General features: G+C 36.1%; 1 protein-coding gene across 1 annotated transcript in view; it reads right to left on the minus strand.

Annotated features, from left to right (window-relative positions):
* Positions 1-12,964, minus strand: part of luzp2 (leucine zipper protein 2) — a 188,624-nt gene that overhangs the window by 70,525 nt on the left and 105,135 nt on the right. The window contains exons 4-5 of the mRNA XM_075472131.1: positions 8,667-8,748; positions 1,067-1,129 (exon numbers count right to left, since the gene is read on the minus strand). Coding sequence (XP_075328246.1) covers positions 1,067-1,129; positions 8,667-8,748 — 145 coding nt within the window. The remainder of the gene's footprint in view (positions 1-1,066; positions 1,130-8,666; positions 8,749-12,964) is intronic.

A 12,964-nucleotide genomic window follows, 5' to 3' on the forward strand; every position in this document is an offset into this window, starting at 1 on the left:
ATATATATAAATATATAAATATATAAATATATATATATATATATATATTTATATGTATATATATATATATATATATATATATATATATATATATATATATAAATATATATATTTATATATATATATAAATATATAAATATATATATATATATAAATATATAAATATATATATTTATATATAAATATATAAATATATATATATATATATATATATATATATATAACCTGCAAGCTTTTCTGAGATTATGCACTGAATTGTTAAAAAAAAGTATCTCTAAATTTTAGTAACATTTTAGTAACATCAATTAAATGAATGTATTGCATGATTTCATTTCGTTTGAATAATGACTGATCTTTTTAGTTTTCTGTTGGTATGTTCTCTCCTTTCTTCATTTAACAGATAAACCACTCTTGGGAGTTGAAACATCTTTAAAGGCAGCTGCTGTCGATGTAGCCGTGGTAAACTTAATGGGCCGGGGTTTTGATTTCTTTCGTAGGTGTATTTTATCCACTTTATTTGATCCCTCGGATAACAAGCTGAGTGGCAGACACTGGCGTCTCAGACTTTCAGTTCAATTACAGTGGCATTTGTTTGCTGAACTTTTTCTTCAGCTGTCTAACACATGAGCAGTGACTATCAGATCTTTGTGTCAGACCATTGGAATCAAAGGCGTAAAATTCGGTGACCAATTTTCTACTTTTGTCGTAAAACCATGGAGAGGCAGAAGAGAAGGCGCCAAATTTTCAACCAGCAAACGCTACAGCACTCGTGATTGCAACCATGTCCCAGTATTTAAAAAGATGTTGATAAAATACACGTTCAAGCCAGTGTATGTCCACCTTTGAAAGCAACCAGCTACAGCCATGCTCCCTCGGGGTTGTCAAAAAGCATTTGGCAGACTCAGAAAATCATTAAATAGAATGGAGCTGAACAAAGCAAAGGGAATGGCTTTTTTTCATGGGTAAATAAGAGTAAATTCCCCACTATGGTTTAATAAATGTTCATTTACTTCACGAACGTCTATCGCAATTCAAGGTAGCCTTGGATGATACTTTGATGACTCACCTCTTGCTGTAAATCCTTGATGATTTTGGTCTTTTTCTCCATTTCCACTTTCAGAAATTTAATCTGAGGACAGAAAACGCAAAAAAGGCAAATATTAAAATGTAAAATCCAACTGTGTTTGTGTGTTTTTTGATCAGTGAGCATGTTTAACAAAATTTGTGTAAACCCAAATCAAAAAAACAGAAAAATGATCATGAAAACAAACAAACGTATACAATTGGTACCTTTATTTTTATTTCATTACATTCAATGTGAACCAGAGATTCTTCATATTTTTTCTCACTAACTTAATTTGATTACTTAATATTTGAGAAATGTGGAACTTTTAATTAGGTAACAAGGTTAAAATAATTAAGAAATATATACCATGTAAAACAGGTAATCATAATTATGATTAAAAAAAAGAGTGACTGCAGAGGACCTTCAGCTTTTCCACAAATGGGTGAGAAAATCATTAAAATGTTTAAAAGATGTTTCTCAAAGAATGATTTGAAAAGATTTGCCAATTTCTCACTGTACAAAGGAAATCATCATTCAGAGATTCAAGGAATATGGAGGAGTTTCAGAATGTTCAGGACAAAAAAACAAGCTTAAGCGTGACACCTATGCTCTCGGATTCTTAATAGATTTTTCATTCATCAATAAATAAAGATCCACATGGGCAAATTCGATTTGAAATCTTACTGTACAGAAACCTTAATTAACCTTGTACAGAGGTAGCATCAACTTCTATGAGCTTCTATGAGCTATGAAGCATCTGGGAGAGACAATCATGACTTGTACTGTGGCCAAATCAATCATTATACCAGATATTTAAAAAAAAAATTGCTGTAGGACAATGCAAACCCACATTCTGCACACATTACAAAAGCATGACTGAGGGAAGGGGGAGGTGCAGGACTGGACTGGCCAGACTGCAGTCGTGACTTCACGAATGAAGAATGTGTGGAGTTTGAAATTAAAAATGAAACAACAATCCAGTACTGCTTTACATTATTAGATGTGTTTGCATGAAAATTGTGATAAAATAATATTTAAAACACTTTTTCTTGTTGTGAAAAGGAACGGTAAGATAACGTGGTTAAAATTTTACTGTCTCAACTTCTTTTGGATGTGTTGCGGGCCTAAAATACAAACGTGGATATGTATTAAAGAAATGCAATTAAGCTGACAAGCCAAAATGTGAATTATCTTCGTTGACTATGTCTGCAAAGAAATAAAAAGCCAAAGTAAATCTCAAAATAATAGCGCTTTATTCAATTTACATCTTTCTTCGCCTGTTGATTCAGATCCCTAAGAAGGCCATATTAACATCAGAGGTCACGGTCAATCATTGTCACTGCTCCTGAGAATGGTTTAAAAATAGAGAGAAATGGGACCATTGAAAAGAAAAAATAAATAACATCATGATTTAACATATAGTTGGCTAATTAAACATTTGAAATAGCTACTCTACAATAACTGTTGAATGTACCATTTATCAGCACAAGCAAAGAAAAAAAAACTGTGTCAACCTTTGATTTATCATGTTAAATTCACCTAGAATGAGCAATTTCGGTAAGTTTACATCTAGGCACTATAACTAAGACTCTCACCATAAATGAACACAGTTCTTTATAACCCGGCAGTAGCACAGAGACCCTTTGCCGCAATGACATCTTAAACAGTTTATTACTGTTCCGGTAGCCACCCATAAAGGCTTAAAAGCTTTTTAACTCTGATAAAAACGCTGTCACACATGATATTTCTCTCGTGTCTTGAAAAGTTAGTGTAGCATAACAAGTGTCTGGTAATGTTTGATGGCACACTCTGATTGTGCCTCTGACTGTAATTTCCGCACATTTGATAGACCGACACATTCATTCCAACAGTGAGCAATTCCTATTTTCCGCTGTGTGCATGATTTAGCATCCTCTATGCCTATCATATCAGACTGATTTCTTTGTTTATGGCAATCTTTTTATCATGGGCTCAGCAATTCTTGCTGGTCTGTGGTGTTTGTGTCTGCTTGATGCAGTCACTTGGAGGTTCAAATACCAACTGCAGATGGAAAACTTCTGCCATGGGCAATCGTATATCTAAAGGAATTAGTCCGGTGTGTGTGTTAGAGTAAGATAGATAGGTCAAGGTTTGGTCTATTTCTGTTTATCCGTTTTAAAGAAGTATTTTTTCTAGCATTGCGTGTCCTTCAGAGAGGTGATCAAGATAGTCCTGGGGACAAAAGGGAAAAGATTCATGGGGCTGATGACCTGATGCCAGGTATACACCCCAGGGAATGGGAAACGAAGTCTCGCCAGTTGACACACATCCGCAAGCAAGGTGCGATTACATCGATGTTCATGTTTGTGCCTTTCAGTGTCTGCCGCAACCTGAAGGAATGGTTAAAGAAACGACTGAATAATAAATATATAAATATAAAATAAAACTGCAATGCACTTGTTTTTTTAAAACAAAGAAAGGAGTAATAATTATAGCATTTCCAGTTTAGTGTTGAGCACACAGTTAGAAGACTATAGCTTTCAATAATACATTTTATCAAGCCAGTTTAAAGAGTGAAATTAAGTGGGATATAGTCTTTATGTGTTTATGAGTAGGACTAAATGTTATCTTAACTCAGGTTACTCTACTTGAAACAATATGTTAGTAATAAAATATTGTGCCAATCAAGATGATTAGTCAGACAATGTACCCAAGATGGTTTTAATATTAAAACTGCTGTCTACAGCCATGACTGTGGCTTTGTAGGAGTACACTCAGACATATACTAAGTCCATCTGACACTGAGGGGAATGTCTTTAATTTTTCAAGAACAAAGTACAAATTAATATTTGGCCTTATAGTGGGGCTAAATGAAAAGTAACGTGATAACCAAAGTCATTTCAGTTCATCCTGAATGAAACATGAATGTCTCAACAAGAAACGAAAGATTATGTTAATGACATCATGGAAGCTTGCTGAGTTTCAACTGGGAGGGAGTTCTGAATCAAACTGGCTCATCTTAAGAGTAAAACATCTAATCAGGCTAAGTGGTGCTGTATATCCAGGCTAACACTACAAGGAGCTCAGAGGTCAACACTCTGCCCACCTGAATTTAAAGTATAAGGGATACCCCTTTGAGGACAGTAATATATACATTCTGCACAGAAAACATAGATGTTTTAAGAGATGTGTGATAGAAGCCATATATACTTCCTGGCCAAACTGCACCATCGATAGTCTTGATAATGACTTTAGCCTTTATTATGATAAGCTAATACTATGTCACAATATTTATTTATATCTTGTATAGAAAAAAATAGATCTTATATTGATGATTGAAAAGTTTGTCAGCTGAGCAAAGTCTCCTCAAGCACATCCTCAAAATTGTCAATCCAGTTAAGGTCTGGACGCTATGGTGGCCAATCAGTGAGTGAGAATGATAGCTCATGCTCCCTGTACAATTCCTCCACGAACCGAGTCAAATGAATCTTGGTATTGCCATCACGGAATTTTGGTATGTTAACCTGAGAAAACAGTCTTTCCACAGAGGTCGAAAACTGATTAAACATATGATTGTCAACCTTCACATCTTACATTATGACCAGGTGGGTAAATTACATATTTTGATGACACTAATAATCCAACAAAAGGTTGAATACATTGGATTAGGTTGTAACCTGTTTAATCTCATGGATGTGAAGTGAAATTAACCATAAAAAGGTGTAATTCCTTTCTGCATGAATAATAGAGAATCTACAAAGACATCTAATGACATTTTACTCAAAACCAAAATATACTTGATTCATAGTGACATTAAAGAAAAGGTCACAACATCAGAACATAGCTGAAGTTGCATTTTCAAAAAGCCAGTCGGTCAGCTACAATGACCTATAATTTTGGACTACATTAGTATAAATACAACATCAATGACAATAATAATTAGAAGAATTTGAATTGTGATTTCTCAACCTCTCATTTAAACAAATCAGTACTTGCTTATAACATTTGTATACACACAAATTAAATATAATATGCATAAATATAAAATATATAACTTTTATAACCTTGCTGTCTTGTGCAATGTGTGTCCTAAATTATTCCTATGTCCTAAATTAATGGACAGCTGAATTATGGCTTTTTGGATACAGGCTGTACCTCCACCCCTTCTTTATTCTTGTCCCCCCGTTTATGTTCCTCTTTCAGTTTACGAATGAGCAACTTGTTCTGTTTAGTTCAAACAGTCAGCCTTGGCTGCAGCCTCTCTCAGCACGGAATCTCTTACAAACAATCAGCAGTATGGCAGGTCACAGTGAGCCATTTTTAATTTTAGTTATCTTTGCATCTTGTCACGATCACATAACACTTGTTTAATCAGCTACTATCTCTCCCATGCTCTTTTTAGTGTCTACACTCTCAGATCAATAAAGCCCACCTCCAGCGATATCATCATCATTAGCAGCCTCCCCACTAACCCCTTCAATAGAAGCTGTTCAATGTACCCCATCAGGTAAATATAGATTATAGAGATAGACTACTTTTGCCCCCTAACAAAGATATGAGGTGTGGACAATGATATGGTATGTTGTGATCCCATGTTACATTCTTTATGAATATGGGTTGCTATAATTCAACCAGTTATATTGTAAGGTATGTTTCTGTGTGGCGTTTCAAATCTGTACTCCATGTGCCCCCTTTTGACTTTGAGCACCTGCCCCTCCAAAGGTCTCTGCACGGCCCTGCTATGTGATGTATGATGTCTAATGACAGGTAGTAAACATTACCATGGATGAAAAAACAAATTACCATTATTGTGCAAAAATAAGAGCGACAAAGAAAAACAACATTCCCACACTGCTTATGGTTGCTTCAAATATAATTGCCTATGCTTACCAATAGGGATGGGAATCGAGGCTCCCAGTAGTTTGATTCCGTGGAATCGTTAATCCGCCTGCCTAACGATCCCGTTTATAGGTTCTGCTAACGTCTGACACATATGCGCGATGACGTCATGTGCACGCTTCATATTTTGGCTCAGAATGTTTCCAACATGGTGTCGAGGCAGAAGCGCTCCCTAGTTTGGTTATATTTCAGCAAAAAGGACAATACTAGGGACAGCTGCAACACGTGCAGAGCTTTGGTCACATCAAAGGGTGGCAATACCTCCAACATGCTGAAAGATTTGACCACACAGCATGCAATTACTTTGCACAAATGTAAAGTCTTTGACACGCAAGCTCCCCCTAACTCTCGTGGGGGAGCTTGTGACACAGCGTCTTTCGTCTCAAAAGTCCCAGGAAACATAAAACTTCCAGGTACTGTTGATTGTAATAATGTTAGCGACATTCTGTATGAATAATTTCCATCTGATATGAACATTTAGTTGACGAGGACTGCAAGAGTTAGGCAGGGTCAGAGGCAGGCTCCCGCATACCTGTAGCTGCCCCTTTCATCGAGGCAGGGAAAAGTAAAATGACAGAGGTGAAAATAGATGAATGTCACCGAGCAGTCACTAGATTTGTGGTTTATCACCCTTTTGCCACGATGGAAGCCCCTGAATTTCGGTAGGATATTCTGCTGCTTATTGTCTGGCATGGCTAAACTGAAAATTAGAATAATCAAAATATTGTTGCATACTTGAAATTAAAGTGTTACTGCTACCAAAGGCATTTGTACTATATATAAGTGGACGAGAATCTGCAAGAGAACCGATAAGGAACCGAATTGATAAGCCATATCGATAATGGAACCGGAATTGCTAAATTCTTAACAATTCCCATCCCTACTTACCAACATACTTAGGGGAATTTTTGGGATGATTTCTGCACAACAGAAGCAACAACAATACATTTTTAGTCTTTTTCAATCATTTTGTTTTCTAACATTCTTCAATTAAATTTTGAAAGGGATTTTAGGTATTATTAATTTTCCCCTAATTTTACCTGGACACAAAGACTCAGAAGACGACAAAGTCTTTCTTTTTGTGTGTCTTTTTGGTTGGTATTTGCATGCTATTGGGATGTTCTTTTTAATCAGTATTTAACAGACAATATAACAATGTATTTTACAGAACACAAATGTCAGGCTCAAACCATAAAACCCAGAAACAGGGATTAGTCACTACACTAAGGGAAGGTATGTCACTTGAAATGTTATTGCTATTGTTTGTCTGACAGTGTCCATGATTTGATTGTTGGGTGTAATGTCACAATGCACTTTGAATGGTGTGACTACGCATAAGAAGTCGAGACTATTACAGGGCAAGCTTTTTGTTTTTTTCATATATATATATATATATATATTATACTGCGGATAAAACATAAAAAATTACATTTTATTTGTTATTTATTTCCCTATGGAATTTTTATAGGTTTAGGTTTTATAGGTTTATAGGTTATTTTTATAAAGGTAACAAATGATTGAAAAAGAATGTTATACTAAAAAGAAACAGCTAGAGAAAGTTGCTGCAGCTAATTAGATCAGTGAAATGATTGAGTATAAAAACAGCACCTTAGAGAGGCAGAGTAAAGATGGACAGAAGTTCAACAATCTGCAAAATATGCATCTAAAACTAGAAAAAATTCCGAATTTTGTTCCTTGTAACACGTACTCTCATCCAGATGACGTCTTTTTCAGGGAAGACTTTATATTTTTGAAGCAAGGCGATGATAAATAGCATAATGCATCTATTACAACAGTATGGCTTCATAGTTAAAGACTGACTTTCATGTAGTTTAGATCTTTTACCAGCTGAAAACATTTGGTGCATCATGAAGCGCAAAATATAATAAAGACGACCCAGGACTCTTGACCCGCTCAAATCCTTTATCAGACAAGAATTATACAAATTCCTCTCCCAAAACTTCAGCAACTGGTCACTTTAGTTCCCACATGTTTACAAACTGATATTAAAAAACAAGGGATCAAAATTTTTTATTTTTTTTGTGAAACACGATGCCCCAACCCTCTTGGAAATGGGAAGGTAGATGTGAGAGAAAAAAACGATGGTTATGACAATGCACTGCACTCTTAATGCATACAGTCACATATTATATATTTCTTAGATGTGCAGGTGTTTGCAATTTCTCTAGTTCCAGCTCCAAATGTTTTATACGAATAAATAATATCAATCATTGTAACTGTAATTGTTTTTTGTCTCTATAGATAATTGCTTAATAACTGTGTATAAAACACATGATTTAGTCTCAAAGATCATTAGGCTACATTTGAAATGCCTGGAGCTGAAACTTCTAAATTTGTCGATCAACAGAAAGCTAAAAAGCAACTATTTCAATCAGTTAATTATGCTAAATGTTCACTTGTTCCAGCGAAATTAATTTAACTTTTTGCTTTTTTGTATCATTTAATTTAATGGATTCTACACTCCTGATTAAAAATAAATTCAATTCAATTCAATTGAAAACTTTATTTATCCCTTGCGGGAAATTCATTCGCCACAGCGCTCCACTGCACAAATTACAACAAATTAAAACAGGCTGTTGCGAGATTGAGGCGAGAGCTGGCTGTTTTGCCATGAAGGTGGATAACTAAGGCGACTGTGTGACAGGTGACAGGGCTGGTTAGAGGAGCCCGAAGGCTCACGGTGAGGTCAGCTCTCTCTTACCGTGGCTTGCTGCTTCTCGGCTTTCTCATTTGCCTCATCCAGCTGCTTCTGCAAGGCTGCCTGGAGGGACTTCATCTCCTCTCTGTCAAGTAGGGGGAAAGTGAGAAACACCCTGTTAGCACATCCGCCTCAGACTCTCTGAGGCCTTCACCACTCTACCACAGAATAGTTTTCTTACTGCAAATATACCTCCATTTGTCAGCCAAACTGATTTCTCTAACAAAACTTTCACTTTACTGGATAGTTTCTTTAATGTCTTTCTAATAATAAAAGGAGAACTAAGGGTAAGATATAAACAACTGTCAATGATTGCCACTACTGCCGCTAATGCTAATGCTAAAAGCTACTCAAAAAAGGGCCATAAAAAGAGATTTTTTTTTTTTTTTTATGCTATCTAAAATAACTCAAACCTAAAAAAAAATAAAAGCCCAGTACATGTGAGACCTCACACCTAGCTTTCCCAAAAAATAAATATTCCTTTAAACTGACAACCAGCTGCGATGTAAAAGTATTGTTTATAGGTTCAAACCTTGTTTACACCTCAACACATCAAAACTGGTTGACTTTGGTCTCAGTTGTTGTTCTTCATTGTAGTCAAAAATCTTATTCTGTTTTCTCTTAGAAAATAATGTCAACCCTTAGAAGGATTAGATATAGTCAAGTCTTCTGATGAACAATTTATCTTTAACACAATACACAGTCTTGATAACACATATTTAGCCGTATGTAATAAAAGGAAAAGGCTGCTAGATTCTAGGTGATTTAGATGTATTTGAAACATTCAACATCGATTTCATGCCTGTTGGATGAAGACTGGTCCTACATTCATTGCTTGTTTAACATAAATGTTAAATGTTATGCATAGCAATCCAGTGGCTATTCCGGTACTGTTGGATTCTACTATGCACAGTTAACAGCAATGCAAAATGAATTATAAATAAAGAAGACAAGTGATGTGGGACAGTGCTTGGAAAAATGTTTGTAGAAATCACATCACATGAAGCAGCCTTATTAAATTCTAAGAAACTGTCTGTTTACTGTTTCTAAGCATGGCAGCAAGTATGAGACAGAAGCCTCAGTCAAGCGGTGGTGTAGTGGAGACACTACAGCAACACACAGTGTTAGTGTTGAAAAGGATCTCACCGCTCCACTGCCACGTATCTTACATTTTATATTCCAGTGATCTTGTCTCTTAGTACAAGTTCAGCCCAGCAAACATTTTTCTTCACAGCAACCAGCCAACCACCCGTTTTGGCATTTCATTTATAATCCCATCTCCTGTATCCAAGACACGGAAACATTTTGCTGCAGAAATGAGATCACAACTGTCCAAACTGAGAGAAAAGGCCATGAAAAGTACGAACCGTACATTGACGGCCAAGAGAGTGAACACACAACACATGAGTGCTAATGTTTTGGCAGCAGCTTAAATCATGTGACGGAATTGTTTGTATTTTGAAACCATAATAAGTAACATTGTATAACATTGTATGCGTAACTGTGTATATCTGCTCTGTTGGTAAACATTGTTGTTGCATTCCAGTTTGTGGCACTTTTTTTTTAGACAGCAATCAAATCTCTGCTAAGAGTTGTCAAAAATAAATTACTTGCAATGAATCACCTGTCTGTATCCACCATGATGGAGTTAACTTGTAATCTCACATGGCAGCCACGGAACTCGGAAGGTGGATTAATAACACTCTGAAAAAACTGTGGCTCACAAAATGCTAGGTAGGCAACACTGAGGCAAGCTGCTGCTTTATCGTTTTTAGCTTGATGACATGTGAGACCTGCCACAGACTTGTGATGGGCTATTGATTGGCTATCAAGATACTGCTCACAAGAGACTGGACTTCAATCAGGCTGACATTTCAGAGAGTGTGTGAGGCCACAAATGACTCCTAATCAAGAACAGACTCATTACACACAACGTTAATCAGACAATTCTAACTGATAGAGCACATTAGATAAACCCTTTTTTCAGCCTGCTTGCAAAAGAATTGAGCACTAAATCACAGACGGTTTATGTGCTTTTGAACAAATGGAAGACAGGCCCATTATTTTTTAAATATACAGGGGTAATTTATTATTTAATTATGCATTATCCACCTGCTTATTTCTGTAAAAAAAAAAAAAAAAAAAACTGTACAACACCAGTATCAGTAAGAGTAAATATTAGGGATGTACCGATACTAGTACAGTGGAAACCGCTTATAGTGATCACGTTGGTCCAGAGCCAATTTGAACACTATAAGCGGTTGATTACTAAAATCGAATTTATACGTATTACAAGTATTTCACTTTTTTTTTTATGCGGAATATCATCTAAATGTCATTTGAATCGATTTTCAATGAGAAAAATTAAATGAAACGGATAGCTTCAGCATACTGAATTTTATTATCATGCAAGTTTAATTACAGTACTGCGTAGTGCGCAGACATACTGTAGGCTAACTCAAATACAGTACGTAACTTATTCTCTGCTGTGCCGCCTGTAAAAATTGGCTTTGTTCTAAGTGCATTCTAAGTCTGAAAATAAAGTTTGAAACAAATGCCTAATCACAGCACAGTACTGCGCAGTGCACAGACATAACTCAAATACAGTAGGCCTATGTAACTTATTATGTGCATCGGCTCCGCTGTGCCGCCGGTACATTTTTTAACATGTCTGAAAATAAAGTTTGAAGATAACTGCATCAAGAAAATTAAAGCTACCTCTGTTTTATGTTGGTAGCCTGAGGAATGCCAAGCTTCGCCGCAGCATCTCGTTGGCTCGTTTTTGGTAATTTGTCATACGCCTTGAGGAGACTACGTTTTTCATTCAGAGAAAAGGACTTCCTTTTTCCAGCCATGATTCGCGCGCTTGCTGCCCGGTGTCAACTCGTTACGTTAGCTAGCGAGGCAGAAGCATAGGGCAGAAGCAGACGTCCAGAAAGGAATCAAGGGAGTAAAAAATAAAATAGCTACACATAAAATGGCAAAAAATTAACATTATAAGCGGATTTCTTGATTACTATAAACAAATTATTTAAACAGCATTTGTATAGAAATTATTCTGTCCCAAGCCTTTTGATCTATATAAGCGGTTGATTACTATATCCGTGACCACTATAAGCGGTTTCCACTGTATCGGGTATCGGGCCGATACTATTCTAATATACTCGTACTCGTTAAAGTTAACCGATATCATGAACCGATACCAATCTATGGCATGAAGACCGTGACCGTGGTTTGTCATTTTTGTTGTATTGATTTTAATTTGCGACTAGGGGAGATGTCGAGTTAATCGGGAACAGTGTGGTTAGGCAAGTGAGACCGAAACCTGTCTTCCAATTCATTTTTGTGGTAGAAGTATCGGCATCGGTACTCTGTATCGGCAAGTACTCAGATCCAAGTATCGGTATCGTATCGGTTTGAAAAAAACTGGTATCCCTATCGCTGCATCCCTAATAAATATGCAAGGGCCTCAAAAGCTTGTTTTCTCATTCAAGTTTTCTCTATAATGACTGAAAAACACTAATTTCTAACAAAAATAGAATAGGCTTTGATTCTTCACCAGTGAGATTTTTGTTTCCCTATCAAGATTTAACAGTGTTTTAATCTAGAAATGTGATATCAAGGTCGGTTCAAACTAATCAGAGAACACCCATTGTCCTAAGAATTACTCATAATTATTGTTTAAAACTGAAAATACTGTCAATGTTTAACATGAAAAGTTTGGCATTGAAAGGCAGAAGCCTGACACATAGGATGATTTTTTTTCAGAACCAAGCAAAAAAGTTCTCTGTAGAAACTGGTTATAAAGGGCAAAAACAAAAACTTAGCAGGTCAAATAAGGGAACTTCAACCAATTAGATCAATCCAAGGAACTTTTTAAAGAGCTAAAAGATTCTTTCTGTCCTGAGTCTTGTGCATTTTCAGTAAGTCTGAGGTACAGATTAGATTTGGCAAACTTTAGTCCATTGAAGTGTGAATGTCTTTCCGCACTGTAGTGTCGGGGCTTCTGCGCCGGTCAGCTGCCTACAAAGCAGTCAAACCAGTCGTAATTACTCAAAATCTGCAGGCTGGGTGTCACGTTCATGGGGTTTTCCCATCGTTTTTAGTTCTGTGTTTTATCATGTTTTAGGTTATTTCATGTCTTAGTTTTTAAGTTCATATTTAGTTAAGTTTTGCCATTGTTTTTCCCTCAGTGCCCATGTTCAGGTCATTAGTTTCATTCACTTCACCTGTCGATTCTCATCAGCTGCACTCTTTCACCAATCACCCAGTTCAGTATTTAATTTCCAGGTTTCCCCATT

Source organism: Odontesthes bonariensis, chromosome 1 (assembly GCF_027942865.1).
Source record: "Odontesthes bonariensis isolate fOdoBon6 chromosome 1, fOdoBon6.hap1, whole genome shotgun sequence".
Classification (NCBI taxonomy): Eukaryota; Metazoa; Chordata; class Actinopteri; order Atheriniformes; family Atherinopsidae; genus Odontesthes; species Odontesthes bonariensis.